General features: G+C 35.0%; 2 protein-coding genes and 1 non-coding gene across 3 annotated transcripts; 1 reads left to right on the top strand and 2 right to left on the bottom strand.

Annotated features, from left to right (window-relative positions):
• Window positions 1-10945: 10945 nt before the first annotated feature.
• TRNAA-UGC (transfer RNA alanine (anticodon UGC)) lies at window positions 10946-11018 on the bottom strand. The gene has a single exon. It is a non-coding gene; the product is annotated as a tRNA-Ala (tRNA).
• Window positions 11019-12949: 1931 nt separating this feature from the next.
• Window positions 12950-16579, top strand: LOC126719004 (14-3-3-like protein GF14 iota). The gene is made up of 7 exons (XM_050421475.1): window positions 12950-13288; window positions 14369-14675; window positions 14980-15067; window positions 15182-15291; window positions 15386-15534; window positions 16012-16058; window positions 16147-16579. The coding sequence occupies exons 1-7, from the start codon at window positions 13216-13218 to the stop codon at window positions 16150-16152; spliced, it is 780 nt and encodes a 259-aa protein (XP_050277432.1). The 5' UTR covers window positions 12950-13215; the 3' UTR covers window positions 16153-16579.
• Window positions 16580-18689: 2110 nt separating this feature from the next.
• Window positions 18690-20102, bottom strand: LOC126716451 (uncharacterized). The gene is made up of 3 exons (XM_050417281.1): window positions 19907-20102; window positions 19183-19812; window positions 18690-19096 (listed from the first exon to the last, which is right to left on the bottom strand). The coding sequence occupies exons 1-3, from the start codon at window positions 20006-20008 to the stop codon at window positions 18887-18889; spliced, it is 942 nt and encodes a 313-aa protein (XP_050273238.1). The 5' UTR covers window positions 20009-20102; the 3' UTR covers window positions 18690-18886.
• Window positions 20103-26055: the final 5953 nt, after the last annotated feature.

The raw sequence follows: 26055 nt of genomic DNA, 5'->3' as shown, positions 1-26055 counted from the left end.
GCGGTCCCCTCTTTGGACCTAAGGGTACACTCTCTTGTTAAGGAGCTCTAAGGGTGTACTCCCTTGTTAAGGAGCTTCCTCTTTGGAACCAGAATTGATCAACTCCCTTGCTAAGGACCTACCAAATGTGCATTGTCCCCTCCTTGGGACCGTCCCTCACAAAGGACTAGCTACGGTATGACCGTCCCTTGCAAAGGACTAAATACGATACCGTGCTTCTATTCACAACTTGCCATAGGGTTTCAAATCAATTCTAATGATGCTCACACAAGGTAGGTTTAAGAACAGATCAATTTCAAATATGTTTCCTAAAGTTTCCAAGACACTTGCTTTCCAACCATTGTAAGTACAAATAACTCATATCAAATCATAAAACATTTCATGAAGGGATCCAATAATACTTCCTCAAAGTTATTTTTCTTTTACACTTCTCTATGCACATCTTTCACGTTGACCACAATACTGCTCTCCCATTTTCCGCCATAGCAAAAACATGTAATGGTCTTCTAGAATTGCTTTATTTCTTTTTGCCAATCTTTTGACCTTCTTATTACTAGAATTTTAATTGATACATTTTGTTTAAGGGAAAAAAAATATTAATCCTCATTCATATTTGATTCGAATGGAAACACAAAACAATAACTCCAAAGTCACTATATGCAAAAAATAAACAGGGAGACGTGAGAAGTGAATGTGAATGTACAAAGAGACAGTTAAAAAGAGATATAAATGACATACTCATCAACAATGGTGATCAATGAGAGAGAAAGAGAGAGAGAGAGAGAGCTTACCGATCAATGAGGGAGGAGAGGCGTGAGGTTTGTGGGAGGCAGAAACGCGTGAGTAGAGGAGAGAGAGATAGTTTAGGGTTTTTTTTTTTTCAAATAAAAAATAAATGAAAAAAATTGGCGCTGAAAAAAAATATTAAGCTGAAAATTATGTTGGTGCAGATAATTGAACCCTTAAGGGAGTGTTACTCCACATAGAAGTGCTACTAGTAGACTACTAAACAAAATGCTATTTGTATGTGGAACTAAATTAATGTATTCTAACACTGTAGATATTTAAAGTTTTCAAGAACCAAAAAAAAAAAAAAAAAACACACACACACACACTTTTTTTTAAATATGCTTTCCAAAAATTGATCGTTATGATAACAAAAATAGTAAATTCAAACTATAGTTTTGAGGTCAAATTATAGTTTAAATTAATTAATACTATATGTAACCTGTGTTTACGCATGAGATTGATCAATTGAAGTGGTACTATTGATGTTAGCTTGAGTTATTAAACATATAAGACATTAGTTCAATTAGGATATTTAGATGTACTAAAATGGTTTTTCCTCAATTTTCATGATATTAGTTATGTCAAATTTCTCATTACATTACTATTATGTGTATAACTAGTGTGTAACCCCGTACATAAGAACGTGTACATTTAAAACTAATTACAGTTACACACACATGATTTAGGCAAAAAAATTTAAAAATTTAGATTAGATGAACCACGTGGTGCAAAATTAAACTCTAATTGAAATCCAATTGAAATTCAATTAGGTTTATGTGGTATTTCAGACATTTTTTTATGTTTAAGGGGTATTTAGGTCATTTTTTTAGGTTTTTAGAGTATTTTGGTCATTTTTTAAGTTTCAAGGGTATTTTGGTCATTTTTAATGTTTAGGGTGGTATTTTAGTCATTTTTAGGTTTAGGGGTATTTTGGTCATTTTTTAGGTTTCGGGGGGGGGGGGTACTTTGGTATTTTTTAGGTTTCGAGGGTATTTTGGTCATTTTCTAAGTTTAGAGCATATTTCAATCATTTTTAAGGTTTATAGGGTATTCTGGTAGTTTTTAGGTTTCAGGGGTATTTTGGTAATTTTAAGCTTTCGAGGGTATTTTGCTCAATTTTTAGGTTTCGGAAGTATATTGCTTAATTTTTAGGTTTCTATGGTATTTTGGTAAATTTCTATGTTTAAGGGTGTTTTGGCCAATTTTTAAGGTTTGGAGGGTATTTTGGTAATTTTCTTGGTTTTAGGGGCATATTTTGGTAATTTTTTGGTTTATGGGGTATTTCAGTCATTTTTTAGATTAGGATGTTCACCAATGTCATTCATATCAACCATCTCATCAGGAGATCTTCAATGGTTATTCCTCCTTTTTTCCACTAAATGACAATCGACAAAGAACATATTTGTTAGACTGTAATTAAATATGTCAATTAGAGATAATCAAGTTAGCAAAAGTTGGATTGAGAAATCCTTGGTTAGTACTGCATCATAGACATAGAGTTCTTAAAACCATATTTTTCTGTTAGCTGCATCGTAAAAATATTTAATATATAATAACATATATTTCTGATTTTAAAAGTTTTGATGAAATTGACACAAATAAAATGTATATATTGACAAGTTTGACACAATTAAAGTTCTTCCATTTTTAAAAGTTTTGGGATGAAATTGGGATAATTAATAGTTTAGGGACAAAATTGATACAATTAAGTATGGACAAAATGTTTCTCAAAAAAAAAAAAAAAAGTATGGACAAAATGAAATATCTACTTTGTTAAGGCAAAACTACACTATTGGTCCCTGAAGTTTACCATGTGTGCGCAATTGGTCCCTCAAGTTTGAAGCGAGCACAATTAGTCCCTTAAGTTTTAAAACTGAGTTGTATTGGTCATTTTACTAACTACTGTTAACGATGTTACTTATAAAACTAACGGAACAATAAAGTAACTTTTTTTAAAAAAAATTAAAAACATGCCACTTCATTAAATTAATTAAAAACATGATTTGTTTTTAATATCAGATTTTGTTTAATTTGTAACATCTCGGCCTCATCCAAATCGTCCTCGCACAATCTCGTGCGGCGGCAACATCTCGTCCTCGTCCAAATCATCCGCCGCCACGTCATCGGCAATCATCCCGTTTCGATTCTTCCCTGCCATCGCCTTCGACAGCACCAGAACCTTCATCGGAGCCGACTGCCGGTGAAGCTATGGGTTCTCGTTCTGGAACTTCCTGTTGTAGTTTAGAGCTTGAGAGAGCTCTCTCCCCAGCGGCCTCGGGATGGCCGGAATTGCGGAGATTGATGGCTTCTGGCACAGAACCGGTCCGTCTCGAAAATTTCGGGATCGGTTATCGGTTTCCGACAACGCCGTGAGGATTCCCGAGCTCATTGATTTCTGTAACTTGTTAGCTAAACAAGGATGATCGTGATCGTAGTGATCGTCGTCCGTGAAGTCATTGGTCCAAAACACTTCAGCTTCGTTGAGCTCATATCCACCGCCTACGTCGATGGACGACGGTGGAGAGAAAGAGAACACAGTCAGAAATCGGTCGCTCGACGGTGACCGTCGGTGACGATAGCTAGTAGATTCCATTGTTGATTTGGATATCAAAGAGTCTTTCACAAACACACAGTTTGTAGAGAGAGACTGTCTTTTTGTTAAACAAATATCAGATTTGTTTTTAATCCAGTTGATATGATTTTTCAATTTCATCTAAAAACTATTTTTTTAAAATTTTTTAATTAAAAACTTGACACATCATTAAAAAAAAAAAAGTCAAGTCATTGTTCCGTTAGCCACATAAGTAACACCATTAACCGCAGTTAGTAAAAGGACCAATACAACTCAGTTTTAAAACTTAAGGGACTAATTGTGCTCGCTTCAAACTTGAGGGACCAATTGTGCACACAGGGTAAACTTCATGGACTAATAGTGTAGTTTCGCCTAATCTTTATATTAAATGTTTTTTGACTTAATTAACAAGAACATACTTGTTTGACTTAATCTTTTTCTGGTAAGTAATATAAAATTCAATAATAGTCAAATGGACTTAATCTTGATAATTGAGCCACAAAATTTACGCAACTAATAGTTAAATGACCTTGATTTCAAATTTTAAAAAACAAAATGAAAATAATAACATTTAATGATATGAAAAATTAGAAAAAACTAAAAATTAATGTGAGAAATGTACCAAACTAAAAAATATAAAATTAGGCACAATCTTTTCTTTATTCATTAATCTTGATAACATTAACACAATTAAGAGTTGGAGTTACAAAATAGATATCAAACTAGTTATTAACCCGTACTATGCATGGGAATCTACTTATTTGTGAGATAGTCTAAAATAAATTTATAAAATCTTAAATTGACTAAGAAACTATACCACTGCTGATTTGCTCTTGTATGACTTCAATTTGTGTTACAATTTGATGAAAAAGTCATTACCTAAACGTGCAATGTCTTACAAAAAATTTATAAGATAGTTTTAGATACTACAAAAAAATAACTCAAAAATTAAGATATTAAAATTTCTGAAAGACTAAAAAATATTAAAAAATCAGATGATTCATTGCTTAGAAATGATTGAAACAAAACAAAATATGTATAACTAAATAATAGAAAAATATAAAAGAAAGATGGATTACATTCAAAAGAATAATCCATAGCTATAACTATTGAAAGGGATCAAAAGATTCAAACTGTTAGGACATACATGTTATACATGTTAGGAACATATGTCATTATTTTATGTAATTGGCTAATCTTTTGACAAAACGCACTTTACTTGTAATTGGGTAGATTTAGGATGTGTTTAATACTTCAAGAAATAAGGTTTCAAGTTCAAGTGTTAAAGCCATGCAGGTTTGTCCAAGATTCAAGTGTGAAAAGTGCTATTCATTAAAGCTCAACAGATAGCATTTGTGCAAGCCTAAAATGAGACTATTGGGCTTAACCTCACTTGGGCTCACAATTTATTTGTAAAGTGGGCTTCAAGATTTCCTACTTTAGGTCGTTCTCGGCACAGAGACTTAAAGTAATGTTCCTCCCCTCTCTAAATGACTGTTTTCTCTCTTTCTTCTGAACCTCTTCATCTTCCCCAACTTCTGCTAGTTATAGCTTAGGTTAGTGGGGAGATCATGATTACTGCCATCGCTAGTGCAATTGAAAGTCCAATATTATCTGTTTTAAGTGGGTGTTTAGGTGAGAGTGGGATGTAACAATTATGGCCTTGGAACTTGGTTCCAGCTCAGGCGAATTTGCTCGGTAATGATGTTCCCCGAGCATCCCATGACTTGCCCGGACAGGGTTTATATGATTGTTTGGGAAGTTTTGTGCTGAGCACAGCTCAGGATCCGAGGCCCAAAACTCGTTCTTTATGAAGGTAGTTTTAAGAAGGGCTTAGGGCGATAGGGTCGTTCCTTTGGACCTGAGCCCAGGGCCCATATGGGTCTTGGGATCTTGGTGCCGTACAACATCTATCGAGCCTTGAAGAGCTGTTTCAGCCTGTGGCTCAACAGCAGCTCAATAGATAGGGTATTTATTAAGGTTTATGAATTTTCGATTTTCTGTTTTGTTTTTCATCCAATCCGTGGATATATGTTTGCGCTTTCTTTTCTCACAACCCTAAACATATATAAGGATTATTTTAAGGGTCGTAAAAGGTTATGCACAATTACACAAGAGCACATTTCACAAGAGTAAAGAAGTGTGACCAGAAACCTAGTTTGCCCTAGTTCTTTAAGAAGCTGTTGTGTTTTGTACACCATTGGGTTTTGTGACCAAGCAACTTCATGATCTTCATCGAGTGATGAACAGAAAAACTTTGCAGCCAACAACCTTCTCTAGTTGATGATTGAAGTCACGTACTGGAATCCGCGCAATTGATTAGTCACATACTGGGAGCTGTGCATTACAAAGAGAGATTGTCACTACAGAACAAGTTTAATTGGGTATTGGGGTAAGGGTTCAACTATAAGTTGGTATAAGGTACTGAGATTCCTTTACTTGTAACCGCTTATTTTAATAATAGTGGATTCTCGGAAGTGGTGACTTTAAAATTACCCGGTGGGATTTTTGCCGTGTAGATTTTCCTCATTCATAAATAAATCACTGTGTCAATTTAATTTCTGCTACATACTTAGTTTAATTGGTGACTTTTTTTTATGCTGCCATGTATATTGCATATTAATCTGATTAATTAATAAACTTGGTTAATTAATCAATTAATTCATCACAATGGGTCAATAAGTTTTTGGCCTATCACAAACCCTACAAATTATAGATAATATATATATATATATATGTGTGTGTGTGTGTGTGTGTGTGTGTGTGTGTGTGACTACACAATAGAGAAATATAAAAGAAAGATGTGTTACCATCAAAAGAATAATTCAGATGTTAAAACTTTTGAAAGGCAAAAGAATATTAAAGAATCATAAGATTTACTTCCTATAAATTTTTGAAGAAAAAAAAATGTATATGATTACACAATAGAGAAATATAAAAGAAAAATTAATTACTTTAGAAAGAATAATACATGGTATAGTTTTTGAAATCTGCTAAACATGTTCCAATATTGCAAAAATTAACACAAATTCAGATGTTAAAACTTCCAAAATACTAAAAAAGATATATAATTAAAGAATAAGTTATTGAAACTATAAGCACACAGTTTGGATCCCAAGCCTAAAAAGTAAGTGGATCTAGGTCCAATGAGCCCAACACAATAAATTTGTAGAGAGTGGGTTGGAAAACTAGGTTATAATAAGTTGGGTAACAATTATAATGGGTCCAGATGATAGTAAAGTAAAAATGGACTGGTTTTATCTCAAGAAAATCGTCCTTGGCATAGTCCGAGAAGATCAATTCATGTATATATTGTTTGAAATTGGTTATAAATACAGTGTTAATGGCTACAGTGTTTCTTTCTTCAATTTCACGATCCCCATTCCATGGAGGGTCTCTTACATTATATAGTTCTCTTTAGACAATCTTGTCCCTCCACTTTTTGATCATCAAAGTCACTACTTGAGTGATTGTCCCATCAGACACCCTCTCAGATCCTCTGTGAATTGGGGTAGTTAAGGCAGTACTGTTCAGGGGTCTTCTTTACATTAATGCAGTAAGAAAATTAGCTGCAGAGCATTTAATGCGGTGGTAGCAGTTTTCCCTTAAATATTTCCTAGCTCCCATTTGTCCTATACATTCACAAAACGTATCCTTATCAATAGAATTTCTTGGAATGTCACCTTAGACGATAGAACACACTTTCTGATCTCCACCTTATTAGCTGAGGAGATACTACTACTCAACATACTTCCCCTACCTTTCACAATCATAGTTTGCCCATGAAGTTCAAAGTCTTGCATCTTCCTTACTGTTAATCTGTCCTCGGACCACTGAACCTCCTCGAATAAGGCCCAAGGCCCAATATATATTTTTGGGCCCCTGGTCCCTATAAAAACAATTCAAAAAATATATGACTATTTAAAAGAGAAATATAAGAAAAGGAAAAAAGTACATGAACCCATAAAGCAATAAGTTTTAAATTTTAACGGGTCTAAACTTTAAATGATGAAAAAAATCATATACAGTCATAGGCGTAGGGTTTGGTGATTCATGTACGAAAATCACTTTTTTAAAAATACATGAAAAATCATAATATATATATATATATATAACAAAGTAGATGAGAAGAAAATAACAAAAGAAGAGCTCATACCTCTACTCGGTTTTTTTATTTTTTATTTTTTTTATAATAAAAATATTGGGGTATGCACTATTAGAGCTATTTAAATTTGTAGAGAAATTCCCAAAATCTAATGTCAATGCACAAACCCACCATAAATGAATCATAAAAAAAATCATAAGTATTTCTTAGTTTTTGCTAAACTTTCAAATACCCTTGAAATCCTTAATGGAACCCAATAAAAATTATTATCCAAAACTCCCTTTCGAATTTGGAATTTATCCATAAATCAAAGGCTCACAAATTAGTGCCTACATAGAAACCTTATAAAAAAAAAAAAAAATCCAAATTTACAAAGGGAAGGAAATCACATTAAAATTGCAATAATATAACAACAATAACCACTATCAGAAATTGAACAGGGAAATTTTAGGGCAACACTCACTTGGATGTGTGGAAATTGGAGAGGGACCTCCCCATTGATCTAGGATGGTTTGTTCTTGAAGAGGTATCATGAGGCAGCCTAGAGAGAAGAAGGCTTTCAAAAGAGAGTGAGAGAGAGAAAAAGAGAGAGGAGCGTATAGAGAGAAAAAGATATATGTAATTTGAAGGCAAATTATCAACGTTTGAGTTTGAGTTTAAGTTTGACTTGTTAGAGAGATAAAGTTTCATTCCTTGTTAAGTTTGGGTTTTGGCTATTGATGTCCAAAATCAGTCCTCTTCAGGTTGAAGTTGATATTATTAATTAAAAGAAGTTAAATAATTTTGTTTTATAAAAATACTTTCGATAATGATGTGGCCAGCTCTAGAGAGGAAATGTCAATAATGATGTGGCAAGCTCTGAAAAGGTTAATAAAAAGTCAAAATTTTCGGTTTTATATATATATATATATATATATATATATATATATATATATATATTAGACAAAACTAGAATCTATGAAGCACGGACACTAACACTTTGGGTAAGAAACAGCCATATGCTTTGGGCCGGTAGATATGAGTAGCACACCGGTATAATTAACATGAGTTCATCGCTAAATGAAGTGTTAGTGCTTCATACACTAAAACCAATATTAAATTTTAGGAATTGAAAAAAAAGAAAAGCAAAAACTAAGTATACTCACATCTTGATTTGGAGGGTTCAAGTCTTTGTACTCATACAAAATCCAGTTACCATTTTGTTTAGATGGCGAGTTCTCGTTGCTTTCATAGCGAAATCTACTTTTCTCAATCCCTTTTAATGAAGTCTTGCAGAATTTATCCTTGCTCCATGAACCTGATCCTACTATTCGGTCGAAGCAGGTGCCATTGTCATAAGTTTTAAGCTTTGTGAAGAAATAGAGTTGTTTAACAACAGGATCTCCTGCAGAAAACATTCCCAAGGTTCTTTCTTACCATACAAATCACAGTCTTTGACTGGGTTAAGTGGCTAGCTCCTCGTCATTGGGGTCGAACCTGTAACCTATTATCATGTTCACCATAGTTTATAATAATAAATCTTCTTGTGAATGTCTCGCGGTTATAGATTCACGCACACACTATTTTTCTCCTCTATAACTTTCTTCTCTTCTTGTTTCTCTTTTTTCACGTAGCTCTCTCCTTATGCGGCACCACTGCTTGCTTCTATAACGAAGTCTGTCGCCACACTTTCATGCGGCACCACATGTCTAATCCAATAGTATTTCCGATTTCTGTTTGGAATAGGAGTCTTCATTCAAGGGCATCTGCCACATTAAATGGGCTTCACCCACTACATATTTCGCTCTATAACGAAGGAGTCTCTCTCTATCAGCCAGAGATGAATATGGGTTGGAGTATTTGGTCTGGGCTGAGAGTATTTGGGCTTGTTAAGGCCCATCCATTTCATGCGTTTTTTTTTTTTAATGTTTTTTGGAAAACCAAAGTTCCGTTTTAGTGACAATTTTGGTTTATCGATTGAAATGAAATTTCTATATTAATTTATAGTATTATATAATAATAATAATAATAATAATAATAATCATAGTGTATAACCATTTCGTCTGAAAACCACATTTGGATTGAAATTCACCGAAATAACAAAAATGCATTAGAATTTGTGTTAAGGTGAAATAAAGAGGTTCCAAGTACTAGTTTTATATCTGGTACAAAATATTCTAGTCGTTCCTATCAGAATGGAACAAAACAGAATTCAAAACATTGAGGAGAACTTGTTTCATTTTCTTTAATTACTTTAAAAGGAAAAGAAAGAAAAAGTAATTAATTAAGTTTTATATGTCAACAATACTACTAATTCTTCTTATAAAAAGACCTACGTTAGTAATAGTAATACTACTTGAGTTTGAATCCTCTTTTGTCATTTATTGTAATAAGATAGGAAAAAATGGTGTATTACTATTGTTTTGAACAGCAAAATTAGAGATTCTTAAAGTGTATAAATGAAAATATCAAATATTGTGGATTTCTGATCCAACTTAACCCTAATAGTAAGGATTTCAAAAAATTTATGAGTTTAGGGTGATTTTGGGATTACATTTTTTAGTCCAATAGGTTTAAAATTGGTTTGGATTTATGGATTTTGCTTAATTTAATTAGTAAAATTTTTTGTCATCAAATAAAAAATTTAAGATTTGAATCCCGCTTGCACAAAATATTTATTCATGTCTTGACCTAATGATAAAGAATAATTATATTAGGGTTGCTAAAATTTTATCTATCTACAAAATAACAGTATGATTTATATAACAAAATTAAGTTTACCTCCTCACTTTTTCTCACAAATAATCATGCTTTCTACTTCGGCAAACTTTCCTCTCTAGACCAAATAATTCATACACGAGACCGGTGTCAAAATTTACCTATTGGTCTTTAAACCCTTCCCTCTCCACATCTTCGCAATAACAAGATGTTGATCATGTCCATCAATCTTTCTAAAAATCCGGGTCCGTTCACTTGCCCTTTTCTACCTCAAAGAGCTTCATTATACCATGGCACATGCTTAGAAGTTAATCTTGGTTTCTCTAGCTAGCACGACCATTGTAGCGATTTCAACGTCTAAATTCTAATACTCAGAATTGACATGCACCCTCTCTTGTGCATTCCTTAAAACTCTGCATAGATTAGTCTTTTGACTCTTGTGCAATCATCTAGTCGTATTACACATCACATCCTTTTGATCACGAGGCTCTAGTTGAAACTTGAGAGACCCAATCATTCATTTTCTCTGTTGTAATCTTTTGATAGCCTCATAAGTCATCACACTGATAAGTCTTGAAAAGGGTCAGCTTTAGATTGTCAACTGCATCGAATTCCTTCAATCAAAACTTGGAAACACGGTAACAGTGAGAGAAGAGAAACAATCAGAACTTGATCTAAACTTGGTAACAGGGTAACAGTGAGAGAAAAGCACTAAAAAAATATGTTGAACAGAATCAAAAGTTGATTCAAACTTAACTAAAAAAATAATGTTCAAAGGATTTTGGAGATGCAGGGGATCGAACCCTGTACCTCTCGCATGCAAAGCGAGCGCTCTACCATTTGAGCTACATCCCCATTTGCGATTGAGCAGGAGATATTCATTATATATTTGTTTTAACAATACTACTCTATTTTCTTAACTGTTTATAGAAACTACAATAAGGGAATCATATCCATTGGTGAACATTGCAGATCGATTCATAAAATTTTTTTGAAAAATGTAAGTATGATTGCATTTTGTAGGAGGGAGCAATATTGGGTTTAATTAATGAAGGATGCTAATGCTATTGATCCCTAATTAGCAGGGCAACTAGTATCTTGTAGAAATGTAGCAGAAGAGGTGTAAATGGAATCACTCATAGTTTTGTGTATACCATTAGATGAATCAATTGTTTAAAATGAATGTTTTAAATTTTAATTGATAAAAACATATTGCGAAACATAACAGGTTGCAAAAACAATGCAATTTGATATATCATATATGGTCATATGGAGGATAGTCAAAGAAATTCATGACAACATGAGACTAAAGCAACATGTCATATCACCCCAAAAAAAAAAAAAAAGGCTTGGGACTTCCTGGACAAGAGGTCCAAACATATGACTATAGGCTCAATCCTATAGCTGAAGCATCATGGCCCAAGCTCTTGGGATGAGAACGGCAACCTCACCAATCATGCTTATAACAGCAATAGCAACAAAACCATTAAGGCCACGATTGAGATGGGGCTACAATCAAAGAACGTGCATCTCTAATGATCCTATAAATCCAAGATCCCCAAGGCTAAGAAAAGTATAGTGCATGAAAATATTAGTGCATAAGACCTCCTAAAGCTAATTCTTGGCGAGATCATCACTGACATAGGCATCAAAGTGATTTGGTCAATGCCACCCAATTGAATCTTTGTTTTTAATTATCCAACTAACATGTTGGACATCTAACCATTTTTTTTTTTGGTTGTTGATAAGATTGGCCATCTAACCATTGGTTCATCATCTTGCCGTACCAATGCCCCCAAGCCAAATCTTTATTTTTGTAGGTATCCCAGTGACATGTCTATAATGAGTTATGCCTCCTACAAATTAAAATTAATCACAAGAGACTCAAATATATGATTAATTAATGTCCATTATACACCCCTGTTTACTGACATCTATCTAATCTTGTCATCAAACTTATATACGCATATCATGGCATTGAATGTTTTCCTTTTCAACAAGAACAAAAATGGTCAAAAAGTTTTGTAATTTAAGTAAAATTTCTAGCATAAATTTGTTAAGATATTTTACAGTCTTTTACTAAAAGGCGAATCAAAACTTATATACGCGTATCATGACATTGAATGTTTTCCTTTTCTCAACGAGAACAAAAAATGATCAAAAAGTCTCGTAACTTAAGTAAAATTCCTAGCATAAATTTGTTAAGACATTTTACAGTGGTCTTTTACTAGATGGTGAATCAAAGCAATTGCAATGAACAACTTATCCAAAACGAAATACCAATAGCTGTTCAATAGTATCTCAACATTAATATTTCATAAATAAAAATTCCCGAAAAATTAGATACTTTGAACTAATTTTGCAAGAGATTGGTTTTTTCATCGACAGAACATAAGTTCAAAAAACACAAAAAACATAAATTGGTTTTTTCATCGACAGAACACAAAAAACATTTTTTAAAAAACAAAACAAATTTTAAATTCGTGTTACCCAAAAAACCCTTCCGATCGAAGGGATTGAACAAATTCAACTCAAAAAATAAGGTACCAAAAAATAAAGGGAAGTACTATATTCACAACAAATCATAAGTTGATAAGTTATTATCGATTCTAACTCGAATTTACAACTTAAATTACGTCTCTACTCACCCGTAACAGTCAATAACAATACGCCACCTAGAATTTGTTACGAAATTGTTGTTATCCTAAAAAATCAAAACATGAAGAAAAACAAAGTTGGTTGAGTTCCCCAAAATGAACACACCCAACAAAACCCAAAAAAAAAAAAAAAAAAACTCACGAATCGCGCGGGGGGAGTTCATTATTTTCAAATCCCACAGCACTCAACCAACGGTCCAGATCTAGTCTTCCCTGGCCTCGATCTTTAACAGCCCTTCCTCTTTCCTCTATATATAAACCCTTCTCCATTCTCTTCGCATCTGACATTCTCATCTCACTTTTTTGTTTTTGGGTTTTCTCTCTCTCATTTTTTTTATTTTTAGTTTTTTCAATTTTTGCTAATTTTTTATTTTTGTGTGTGAAAAAAAAAAAAAATGTCGACGGAGAAGGAGAGAGAGACACAGGTTTACTTGGCCAAACTCGCCGAACAAGCCGAGCGTTACGAAGGTTTTGTCCGGATCTTTTTGTTTGTTTTAAGGATTTGTTGATGTTTGAATGTTTGTTGTTTACATTACATTAATTGATGTACGATTTGTTGTGTTGATCTGAGATTCAATTTGAAATGTTCATTAATGTTGTTGTAGCATGATTTACTGGATTCATAGCTGGCATTAATAATGTTGTTAGATTTGGATTTGTTATTATATTTGGTTTTTTGTGTAAATAAATCTTAAGAGAATTTTGTAATGTATGTAAAATTTTGATTAGTATGTTGAGGATTCATAGTTGTCTGTAAAATTTTGGGACTCGGGCTGTTGTTGAAGAAATAAATAAATGGAAGATACTAGTAAAATTATTTTTTCGTGCGGTAAACCTTTTTGTGTTGTCTCCATGTAATTTATTTGAAATGGAATGAAGAAATTTATTGAAATGTACTTTTGATCTGTTTAATTTGGAATGAGTTCGATTTCATTTTTGTTCCTAAAATTTAAAAAGTTTCCATTTTTGTCTTTGAAACAATTAAAAAAAGGTATCAATTTCGTTGTCGCGTCTATTTTTCTGTTAGATTTGTGTCAGGCCATGTTATAAGATTGGTACCTTTTAGATTTTTTAGGGACGAAATTGAAACTTTTTAAATTTGAAAGCTGAAAAATCTAATTTGAACCGAATTTAGGAACAAAAAAGTTTATTTTAGGTGAAAAAGAGATGAAAAGAGCATTTTTTTTTTTTCTTTTAAAGAAAGGAAACCCATTTTTAAGCATATGAAGGCATTTTAGGAACCCACTTGTTTCAATGTTTTCTTCATCCATTAAGCAGTCATATGCCAAAAGGTTTTTTTTTTGGGTCTTAATAAGTGAATATCTTTTGTTTGGATAGTATGTTTGCCTTTGAGTTTTGGATTATCGGTACATTGCAAGTTTGAGTACTGTGTACATCACTGTACTTATAAAAAAGAACATGTGAAAAAAGCTATGTGTATTCAATTAAAAAGGACATTTTTATATAAAATGTATTTCAGAAACTATTTTTCAGTTATATTATGGAAGTTATTTCTATCTAAAATCTTGTATTTGATTGATGACCCAGAAATGGTCGAGTGTATGAAAAAGGTTGCAAGACTTGATCTTGAGCTGACTGTGGAGGAGAGGAACCTCCTCTCTGTGGGATACAAAAATGTCATTGGTGCTAGGAGAGCTTCTTGGCGCATTATGTCTTCAATTGAGCAGAAGGAGGAGTCTAAGGGAAATGACAACAATGTTAGACTTATTAAGGGTTACCGCCAGAAGGTTGAGGAGGAACTCTGCAAGATTTGCAATGACATTCTTAGTATCATTGACAAGCACCTGATCCCCTCATCCTCTTCGGGAGAGGCCACGGTTTTTTACTACAAAATGTGAGTCATGTACTCATTTAGGGTAGATCCCATCATTTTGCTGCTTATGTGATCAAAGCAACTCCTGTAGCAGTCCATGCAATTGATTACTTTTATTGAATACAGTTATATGTATATCTGATGTTTTTATATTGAATATATTCCAAAGGATAAAAAAACAAGAGAATAATTATGCTTGGATATGATTATAATTTACTTTTTCTGCTTCCCGTATATCTATTTATGCATGTTTATGTTTTGATTATACTTATTACTTTGGGAAATATTATACTTCTTTGGTTTGATGTGTTATGCTTGACTTCAGGAAAGGTGACTATTATCGGTATCTTGCTGAGTTTAAGACTGAACAGGACAGGAAAGAGGCAGCTGAGCAGTCATTGAAGGGATACGAGGCATGTTTATTTGATATATCTTGCATATCCACCAATATTCAAACAATGCATGTTCATGTATCATTCTTTATTTTTGACATTACTTGATGTGCCTTCCTGCCATCTCTTTGTTAGGCTGCTTCGGCCACTGCAAACACAGATCTTCCATCAACCCACCCAATCCGTCTTGGCCTTGCTCTCAATTTTTCTGTCTTCTACTATGAGATAATGAACTCACCTGAGAGGTATTGAGCTATTTCCCTTGTTATCATGCTTAGGAATTTTGAATCATATTCATGCTAGTCTGTCTTGATTTAACATTGTTACTGGAACTTTCAGGGCCTGCCATTTGGCTAAACAAGCTTTTGATGAGGCAATTGCAGAGCTGGACACCTTGAGTGAGGAGTCATACAAGGACAGCACCCTGATAATGCAGTTGTTGAGAGACAACCTCACTCTCTGGACCTCTGATTTGCCTGAAGATGGAGGTATTATGGACCCAGTGGATAGATGTCAGATGATTTAGTTTATTGAATTGTTATAAAATGATGATCTATTAGCTAAAAGCTTTAGGTGATTGCTGCACAGAAAGTGTACACTTTGTGTGGTGTTTACTTGATTGGTCACTCTATTTGTCCCCTGGCGTTGGTAACAATAATTGTCTCTTGCATAGGATATATATATCCTCCCTCTGATAGTGTGTAGGTCTCCCATCCCGTCACAATGGACCCACACGTTGTGAGATGTAGGATTCATATATTCGATGCATGAGACACTTTCTTGTTAGTAAGAGGGAACAGAATGCATCTCCTTCTAAACCTTCCTGTTTGGAAATTTTTTAAAGCACTTTAGGCTAATAGTCCCCGTTTGATAGAAAACTGAAGTATACGTTTAATTTTAGCTTAAATGTTTACCGGAAACATATTTCTGAAAGTGGATACTCAAACATAAGTGCTGTCATGCAGGTGAAGACAACTTCAAAGGAGATGAGTCCAAACCTGCCGAAGCCGAGGTTAGTGATTGCATGATTTCTCTTTACTTTAATTAAATAATGATTACCTTTGCTATTACTAAAAAATCTAGCTTAAACTATTCTGCAGCACTGATGGGGCTACCTGAGAGACCCCTGCAAAATAGCAGTTGGATATCAGAGTGCTTTGTGAAAGTGTTTTCTTCAGCTTTTCTCACAAGGGAAATTGGACTGAACAATGTGGACATTATAATTTTATTGATCTTTTGGGTCCAACCAAAGCCAGAAGATCAATCAGTTGTATGCCCCTTTTATTTCTTAGATTTACTTTTTTCTTCCATTATTTTGCATTTTGATTAATGTTAATTAACTGAGATTTGTTATTTAAGCAATGGATGATTTTACCTTTTTCTTTAACATCTTTTGTTGGTTTGAGGTTTGTTGTAATGCCGGATTAGACTTTGTAGATTGAAAACTGTTGGATCGGATACCCGATCCACCACTTTACATATGGTTTCTTAATTTCTTTTGTTTGTTGGAGAGTGATTTATAATTTGCTTCTAGATTTGACATGTAGCTTTCTCATATGGAACACATTTTAATTTTCATCTAACTTTCAATATGGCTGAATATAAACCCACTTATCTTTATTTTTATATATTAATCTCCTATTTGCATCATTTTCCAAAACACGAACTATATTCAAAATATTGAACGTGTTTTCTTGAGAAAATTATCTTCTATGCAATTGATGGCTCACATGTGAGACTACACAGTAGTACTCACTCGTGGATGTCATATATTGTGAGATATTGGTTACGTGCAACTTATGCATAAGATTCTACTTGTTTATTAAGGGATCTAAAAAAATAAGGCGAAAATCACATTTTGGTCCCTACATTTTGACCCGATTCCCGTTTTCGTCCCTAAGTTTTTTTTTTACCGCTTTTAGTCCCTCTCCAGAAAAGCGGTTCCATTTTAGTCCCTACCGTTACTTCATAAACGGATATGGCTGATGTGGCAAACGGCATTGGTAGTCAATAATAAAATAATCTCTACAGTACCACTGTTAGTTACTCCCGCCCATTCCTAGTCACTTGCCACTCACGTGACAGTCCCTAACCAAGCAAAACCCCAAATCACCCAAATAGAAATCCCTAACCCCCAAATTTCCTCAGCTCCTCGCTTATCAGTCACCACACGGATTGAAGTCCCTCACCAGTCACGAACTCAAAAACACCTTCAAATCAACTGCTTTCCATGGATTCAAGCTCGATGTCATCGAGTGGAAGCTTGAGGAAAAGGGGCCCAGCCCGATGCTTCTGCTCGGAGAGACCCGTTGTGGTCGTTTCGTGGACATCTGACAACCTTGGAAGAAGGTTCTACGGTTGTCCAAATTACTGGGTAAGGTAGTATCTCTCTTTGTAATGTTTTTAAATTTCTGGGCTTTTAACTTTGGAAGCACTTCAGGTTCATTTTCGTTTCAATCTTGCTTCAATCTTGCAATCCCCTTTAGTCTAAGTCTAACCCAGAATTTCTTTTCTTAAATAAATAAAAATTTGAAAAAATTTAAGGAAAAAAAAAAAACTCAGCTTGTTGCTAACAATATAAATTGTGCTAATACAAGAACATTGTGCTAATACTATTTTAGTTTCTGGTAAGGTAGTATTTGCTAATACTATTTGTTACTGTTTTTCATGATTTTGGTTGTTCATTTAACATCATTTATCTGGTCCTTGGGTGTCAGGTTGGACGCAAGTGTAAATTTTTTCAGTGGGTTGATGATGAAATCTGCGAGCGTAGGAAGGTGCTGATTCCGGAGCAGAGGCAACGGATTTTGACCCTTGAAGCTCAAATTGTAGGCTACAGGAAGAGAGAGAAGAGGCTGCTCATTTGCCTGGGGCTGTCTCTGGTGATAAGTGGGATGCTACTTTGTTTGATGCTTCTTCTGGTTGGCTAAATAGGTGGGGGGGAATGGGTCATTAGGTGGGTAGGTGTTAGTGGAAAAAGGCCTGAATTTTGTTGTATGTATTAGTGGCAAAAGGCCTGAATTTTGGTGTATGTACTAGTGGAAAAAGGCCATAATTTGTGTTGGAATGTGTTTTTTGTAGTAGTGGGAAAATGCCTGATTTTTTGGTGTAATTCTCTTTGCAATCCAAGACTTTAGCAATGGAATATGGTCTTTTTAATTAATCTATGATTTGTGTACCAATTTATTGCATTATTGTTAAGTGTTTGTGCTTGTGATATTAACTGTGCATCAACTGTCAATTTGACACTGCAATTTTGAATGGAAACCAGCAGCAGCCTGCAATTTTGAATGGCTGCAAAATTCTCTTTATGTATTAAAGGAGCTGGCTGCAAAATTTACCAAACCTGCATGCATCACCAGCAGCCTGCATAATTTACCAAACCTGCATAGTTTTTGCATAACTTACCAAACCAGCAGCTCTTTATTCATACATCATTACACATTTATTCATACATCATTACACATTAAAGTGGCTACTCCCAGCACATTAAACTCCAATGCTCACCAAGTCTGCATAATCACCAAACTGCCCAACAAAGCTAAAAACCAGCAAATTTGAGTTTAAGCATTTTAAAAACCAAAGCTAAAAACTAGCAAAGCAAATCTGAATAATGGAAGCTGAATCATCATAACAATGGGAGAATAATTACAAAATATTTAACACCAATGGTAGTTTTTGGTGTACCACAATAATTACAAAATATGTGACAAAGCACATTCATACAAAAAAGGATTTGGTCAGCCCATAAACATATGCCAATTGTTCTAGCAGTTACATAAATATATGAAGAGTGCTTCAACATATAGCACAACAAAAAAAAGGTCCTGCTTCAGTTTGCTATCTTTTAGCAGATCTCATTGCTGCCATATATCTTGCTGCATTCCCAGTTGCATTCAAGGTTTCAGTAGTGACTGCACTTCTCTTCCTCTGTTTTTTTGGTCTTCGATTGGACTGGTTATCAGTGGGGGTTGGAGGTGCACTTGTGGTCACATCATCATTAGAGCTTGGTTGTGCCCTGTGTACTGTTGGCTGAGCATCCTTGGCTGCCTGCAAGCATAAGCACAATAACAATTAATAGTTTGCCAACTGAAAAACAAAACAATGAGGATATCTAAGTCAAAGTGTATACTTACCCTTCTAGTGGTCCCACTGGCTTGGGATGCACTCCCAGGCAAGGAGGAGTTCCCTCCTACTTCTCCCTTGCAGCTCCTCTTGTTGTGTCCTAATTTCCCACATAACTTGCATTGTTTTGAGATGCCTAGGCCTCTTTTTTTTCTGTGATTTCTAGGTTCATCAGGCTCCAGTGCCCTCTTCTTCTTAGGCCTGCCAGGAGGTCTCCTCTTGATAGGGGGTTGCACAGGTGGCAGTCCAGTAGGACCCCACATATTCTGGCCATTGATGGGCTCTATAATGGGTTCATAGCAATCAATGTAGGTAGTCCTTTTGTAGCAAGCATTGACATACTTTTCAGCATCTTCTCTGTTGAAAAATATGCAAGAAATGGCATGGCAACATGGTATGCCAACTATGTCCCACCTCCTACAGCTGCATTTCTTCTCTTCCAAGTCCACAATGAAACTCTCAAGCCCACTCTTCACTTCAAACTTCATACGACCAGCCCAACATGCTATCCACTTGCTGCATGCCAACTTCTCCTTGTACAGCCTCTTCCTTATCTTAGGACACAACTCAGATTCCACCTTCGTAATCATTTCTCTGTTTGCTTGAAATCTAGTCATCAGATATAGCCTAATACACTCAAGCTGCAAGCACATAGAGAGAAATGGAGAATTAATCATTCATGAATTACATAGGTCTATGGATCATAATGCACATGAAAGGGAGAATTATGCATACCATGGTGATTATAGGTTTGCTCCTGAACTTAACTATCGTGCTGTTGAAACTTTCACACATGTTGTTCAAGACCGTGTCACTCTGCCCATCACTTTTGAACATGTGCCTAGCCCAGATAGTTGTTGACTGAGATTACAGCCATTTGAATGCATCTTCATCCACCTCCTTTAGCTCATTCATTGCCCTCTCAAATGCTTGCCGATAGGTAGCCTTGGCTGCTTTCCAAAAAAGGTCTCTAATAATGACACCAGGATGATTTTTCCTCAAATTTTGGTATAAATGTCTACAGCAGATCCTGTGCTCGTACTGTGGCCAATTGTCAACAAAGGTGTTCACCAACTCCTGCAAAGCACAATCATTTAATTCAGCAAGCAATGAAGCTACCATTAACTACAAATAATTCAACAAGCAATAAAGCTACCATCATACCTTCTGCTGGTCAGATATGAACACCCATTGCTTGTCATCTCCTATGTCAGCAAGCAATAAATTAAGAAACCAGGTCCAACTGTCCTTTGTTTCAGCCTCTACTACTACATATGCGAATGGGAAGTATTCATCATTGGGATCTCTGCCAACAGCACACATCAGCTGACCACCTGTCTTGGTCTTCAGATGGCATGCATCTAGACCAATGATTGGCCTGCACCCTGCCAAGAAGCCCTTCTTGCAACCTTCAAGGCAGATGTACATTCTTTCAAAATATGGCAGCCCGGTTGCCAATCCATGCTCAGCTGCCAAATCACCATCCTCATAAGTATGCACCTTCATCAATATTGTGCTCCCAGGACTGCACCTTCTCAACTCATCACAGTACTCCTATAGTTGGTTGAACTGTGCAGTGTGGGTCCCATCAACAGCATCTTGAGCTCTCTCTCTAGCCCTACTTGCCTTGCCTGCACTTATGTCAACCACATACTTCTCATGCACAGCCTCCTGAATATCCTTAAGCTTTATGCCAGGCTGTCTCCTAACCGTCTTCACTAACTTCTTCCCAATGTATGATGCTGTGCACCTTGGATTTCTATAGCTTCTGCTGCATGTGTGTTCCATGTTCAGTGTTTTCAATCTAAAACTCTTCTCCCTTGGCACCTTTGCAAGGTAGGCAACAAAATTGCACCCTGGCTGGCATCGGGCTCTCACTCTCACCAAGTCATTTTTTACAAATTTTATACCCCACCCACCATGGACTGCATAATCAGTTATAGCATCTTTAAATTGTTTAGCTGAGATGAACAACATATCCTTTTCAAACCTAAGGTTCTTAGCTTTGGCTACTGGCCTAAAGATTGGATATTTGCTGCTTCTAATAGAATTGTCAACCTCAGCAACAGGGATGTCATCATCACTTGAATCATCACCACCCTCACTGCCTGATGATGATTCATCAAGGCTAAGCAACTCCTCACTCTCATAGTCAGAATTCATGACACCACCACCCATTTGTCCTGCTTCAACCTCAGCATTTTCAGCTTGATTGTCCCAACTATCAGGACTATCTTCACCAATATTCATTGGTTGCACTTCTGGTTCTGGCTCTGCCTCTGCCTCTGCCTCTTCTTCTAAGTCACTCCTCTCATCCTCACTGCCCTCACTACCCTCACTGCCCAAGTATGCACCCTCACTGCCCTCACTACTCTCCTCAACTTGGTCATCAACAACTGGTGCTTTGTCAGCCCTCCTAGCACAAACTTCCTCATTAACAAATTCAGCATCATCATGGCCTCCAAATTGTGAAAAATTAGGTCTATACTCTTCATTATCATTTTGAAGCACTCTGTCACTAGCAAAAACCTCTACACCTACACCTTCTACTTCACTACCAGGTACTGCAGCAGCTAAGGGCTCAAAATCCTCTACTGGTAACTCAACTGGTTCATGCACTGGATGCTCCACAAAGACATGAATCTCCCCATATCCCTTCACCAAGTCAGTCATGAACATAGCAGCATCATCATCAACCACCTGATGGAAATTTGACCGCTCTGGGTCCACACCAGGCATTTTATACCATAGCTTATCTACTTCAGAGTAGCCAAAATCCCTACATATACTCTCAATCTCTACTTTTGACCACCTATCTGGGTCACAGTTATCCACTATATCAATTGTCCCTCCCACATACGCTTGAGGGTTCCACATGAAATGCCCACCATGGTGGACATGCAGAGTAAAAAGCTCATTCATCCTGCATGCAAGTCACGGGAAGAAAACAGAATGAAAATGAAAACAGATATTAATAATACTTTGTTAGGCTAATAAACAAATAAAAAAGCATATAATACCGACAAATGGATCACAGGGACCCAGCCACTTCTTGAAAAGCAAGACACAATACAGACAATCAGTGCGAATACCAACACAAAGATTCCATGGTTTATCAAAGGTCAATATAGTGGTCCCTGATAAACAATAGTGACACATAGTACAGACAAACAATGCAATTGCCAACAAAAATACAGTCAGTAATGTGGTCCCTGATAATGTGGTCCCTGATAAACAAAAGCTATAAAGGGAGACGCAAATAACAAAAGCAACACACAACAGCCAAACAATATTCCACTATCATGGTCAGTATTATGTCCACTACAAAAGCTATAAAGGGAGAGAGGAAGAGAGCGAGTGAAAGTGAGACACAACGAGAGAGAGAGAGAAACAAAGATAGATTGAAATTCCAGAGCAATAACAAAACACAACATCTCAAAATTCCCAAATTCTCAAAACCCAACAACTGCGATTCAAACCCAGAACGATTACCCAGCACTTAAAATGGCATTCATAACATAAGAGAGAGAGAGTTGGAGAGAAATACGACCTTCGCAATCTGCTCAGCACACACAAACACACTGAAGCTTACCGATTTGTGGGATTTTTGTGCTTGCCGATTTGTGGGTTCTTTGATCGGTCTTGTGATCTTGTGATGAGCAACGGGTAAGGTAAGGTAAGAGATTAGGGATTTTCAGCAAGTTCGCCGTTAGATCTCATCTGACTGATTTGGGGTTTTGTTTGGTTAGGGACCGTCACGTGAGTGGCAAGTGACTAGGAATGGGCGGGAGTAACTAACAGTGATACTGTAGATATTATTTTATTATTGACTACCAATGCCGTTTGCCACATCAGCCATATTCGTTTATGAAGTAACGGTAGGGACTAAAATGGAACCGCTTTTCTGGAGAGGGACTAAAAGCGGTAAAAAAAAAACTTAGGGACGAAAACGGGAATCGAGTCAAAATGTAGGGACCAAAATGTGATTTTCGCCAAAAAATAATCATGGTTTTTCCATCAATATTAGGTCCCTTTTTTTTTTTTTTGGGGGGGGGGGGGGGGAACTGGCATTTTATTTGTATTTATAAAAGTTCACACAACATAGGCGGGGCAACTCCTTAGAGGCAGAATTCCCTGAAACTTTCTCGGATAGGAGCTTTGAGTTTATATGGGAACAAGCAAGACCAACGTTAACAAATACTCCTTTTGTCCCAATTTATTTGTCATGTTTGAAAAGTTAAGCTTTTTAAAGAAACATCACTTATTGTCTTATCTGCCTTATAAAAATGTATAAGTTTAACTATCCTTAAATAAGTTTATTATTATTATTATTTTTTTAAAAAAAAAGTTACTTTTAATAAGACAACTAAAAAGGTACTCCAATTAGATTTATTTTTTAAATATTTGTTAGTTTCCTTTTTCAAATAGTTTTAAAAATAAAGTTGGGATATAATAGAAACATTAGTAAATTAATTAATTTTATTTTTAGAAAGATGACAATATTTTGGGACATTCCAAAATGAAATAGAGCTTTGAGTTTATATGGGAACAAGCAAGACCAACGTTAACAAATACTCCCTCCGTCTCAATTTGTTTGTCATGTTTGAAAAGTTAAACTTTTTAAAAAAACATCACTTATTGTTTTGTCTGCCTTATAAAAATGTATAAATTTAACTATCCTTAAATAAGTTTATTATTATTATTATTATTTTTAAAAAGAGTTACTTTTAATAAGGCAACTAAAAAGGTACTCCAATTAGATTTATTTTTTTAAATATTTGTTAGTTTCCTTTTCAAATAGTTTTAAAAATAAAGTTGGGGTATAATAGGAACATTAGTAAATTAATTAATTTTATTTTTAGAAAGATGACAATATTTTGGGACATTCCAAAATGAAATAGAGCTTTGAGTTTATATGGGAACAAGCAAGACCAACGTTAACAAATACTCCCTCCGTCTCAATTTGTTTGTCATGTTTGAAAAATTAAACTTTTTAAAGAAACATCACTTATTGTCTTCTCTGCCTTATAAAAATGTATAAATTTACAAAACTATTCTTAAATAAGTTTATTAGTTTTTTTTTTTTTTTTTTTTTAAAAGAGTTACTTTTAATAAGGCAATTAAAAAGGTACTCCAATTAGATTGATTTTTTAAATATTTGTTAGTTTTCTTTTCAAATAGTTTTAAAAATAAAGTAGAGGTATAATAGGAACATTAGTAAATTAATTAATTTTATTTTTGGAAAGATGACAATATTTTGGGACATTTCAAAATGAAATAGAGGACAATTAAACTGGGACGGAGAGAGTAACTTTCTTGTGTTTGGATAAAACTTAAGTATAGTTGCCAAGGTGTTTTACCTTAAATGCCTTGATTCAATTCAACCACATGGTTGCATTAATCAATACAGCACAAAAGTATTTCTTTCCTGATAATACTTAAATTCAACTATATAGTTCATTGACCAGTATAAAGTTAGAGTGGTTAAATTTAATTGGAAAAAATAGAGTTTTGTGGTTAAATTTAATTGGAGAACATAGTAATGATCATACCTAGTGTACAAAACTACAACTTTTGTGAGGTATAAGAGAGGTTATAATAGGCAATTTTATCCTCATTTAGTTTTGGGGGAACATAGTACAACACATAAAAACTTGTACCTAAATTTCATCTTTGGTGAATATATTTCCAAACAATATATTAGATATCTTTAGTGTTTCTTATGGAGTTACCATGTACACTGAAATTGCATTATCTCAAAAATATTTTTTTCCATGCTTAAGGGATAAGTTTATACCTTCAAGATTGGACTTGTGTCCTTTAATCTAGACTTGTGTCCTTTAATCTAGTGCACTAGACACGACATAGGAACCACATGTGATCAAAAAATGCCAAGTGTTGAGCTTGTGTACCATCCAATGCACTGAAACCCTTGTTAAAGCCCTTGATGAAAGCTTTTAACGCTCCAGATTAGGTCTAGGAATTTATATTCTTGCTTTTCTTTCTCTTTTTAAAATTGAATACAATTGAGAGAGAGAAAAAAAAAAAAGAATTAGGAAAGACAAAAATAGGAGTAAAAAATTTCAAAGAAGCCTCGTATCATAATTTCAAATGAATGACTGTTTATGACGGAAAATTATTAGGTACTTTCGGAGTACTATAAATACGTACTTCCCCCTTTCACATAATGGTGAGTCCCACCATGAATTTAATTAGTGAGACCTACCATTTATATAAGAGGAGAAAGTATGCATTTATGATATTGCGAGAGTACACAATAATTTCCCATTTATGACTAGAAGGAAATTGGGAACATTCAGCAAAAAAGGAGGAAATTGGGAACCTATCTTGATGAGATGGAGAATATGGAGCTGTCTTCACAATTCACACACGAAAATAGGGACTAATCTTGTGAACTTCACTATTGCCATTAGTTTAAACATGGAAAACAACGATCCTTGTGGGATTGGTGACAAAATAATTTGGGCAGCTCATGCTAAAGTTAAATGATAAATGACTCATTGAAGGGGATTTCCAACCAAATGATAGTTTCTAAGCCCTCATTATGTCAAACTGATTGGTAAACTAAACCCACCTCCATTAAAACTAAGCTGCAACTTTAGTTTCCAAAGCATCAACAAAAGATCAAAGTCTGCAGTGACTTGTTTAGAATTAGTTGACTTGACTCAAGGAACAGATACTCTTGCCTCATTACATGCTGGTTCAACTCTTTCTACGAGAAAATCATTATCTGAATAGAAAACTCGTCACTTGCAAAAGTTTGGCTACTCGCTATGGCTCTGCATCAATCATAGTTTCAACTCGACAGAGAGGAAACCCATATAAGAGGCAACTACAAGAACTATATCAACACGCTAACCCTA

Source organism: Quercus robur, chromosome 3 (genome assembly GCF_932294415.1).
Source record: "Quercus robur chromosome 3, dhQueRobu3.1, whole genome shotgun sequence".
Taxonomy (NCBI): Eukaryota; Viridiplantae; Streptophyta; class Magnoliopsida; order Fagales; family Fagaceae; genus Quercus; species Quercus robur.
The sequence above is the reverse complement of the archived record's forward strand: the minus strand, read 5'-3'. Positions and strand labels throughout refer to the sequence as shown.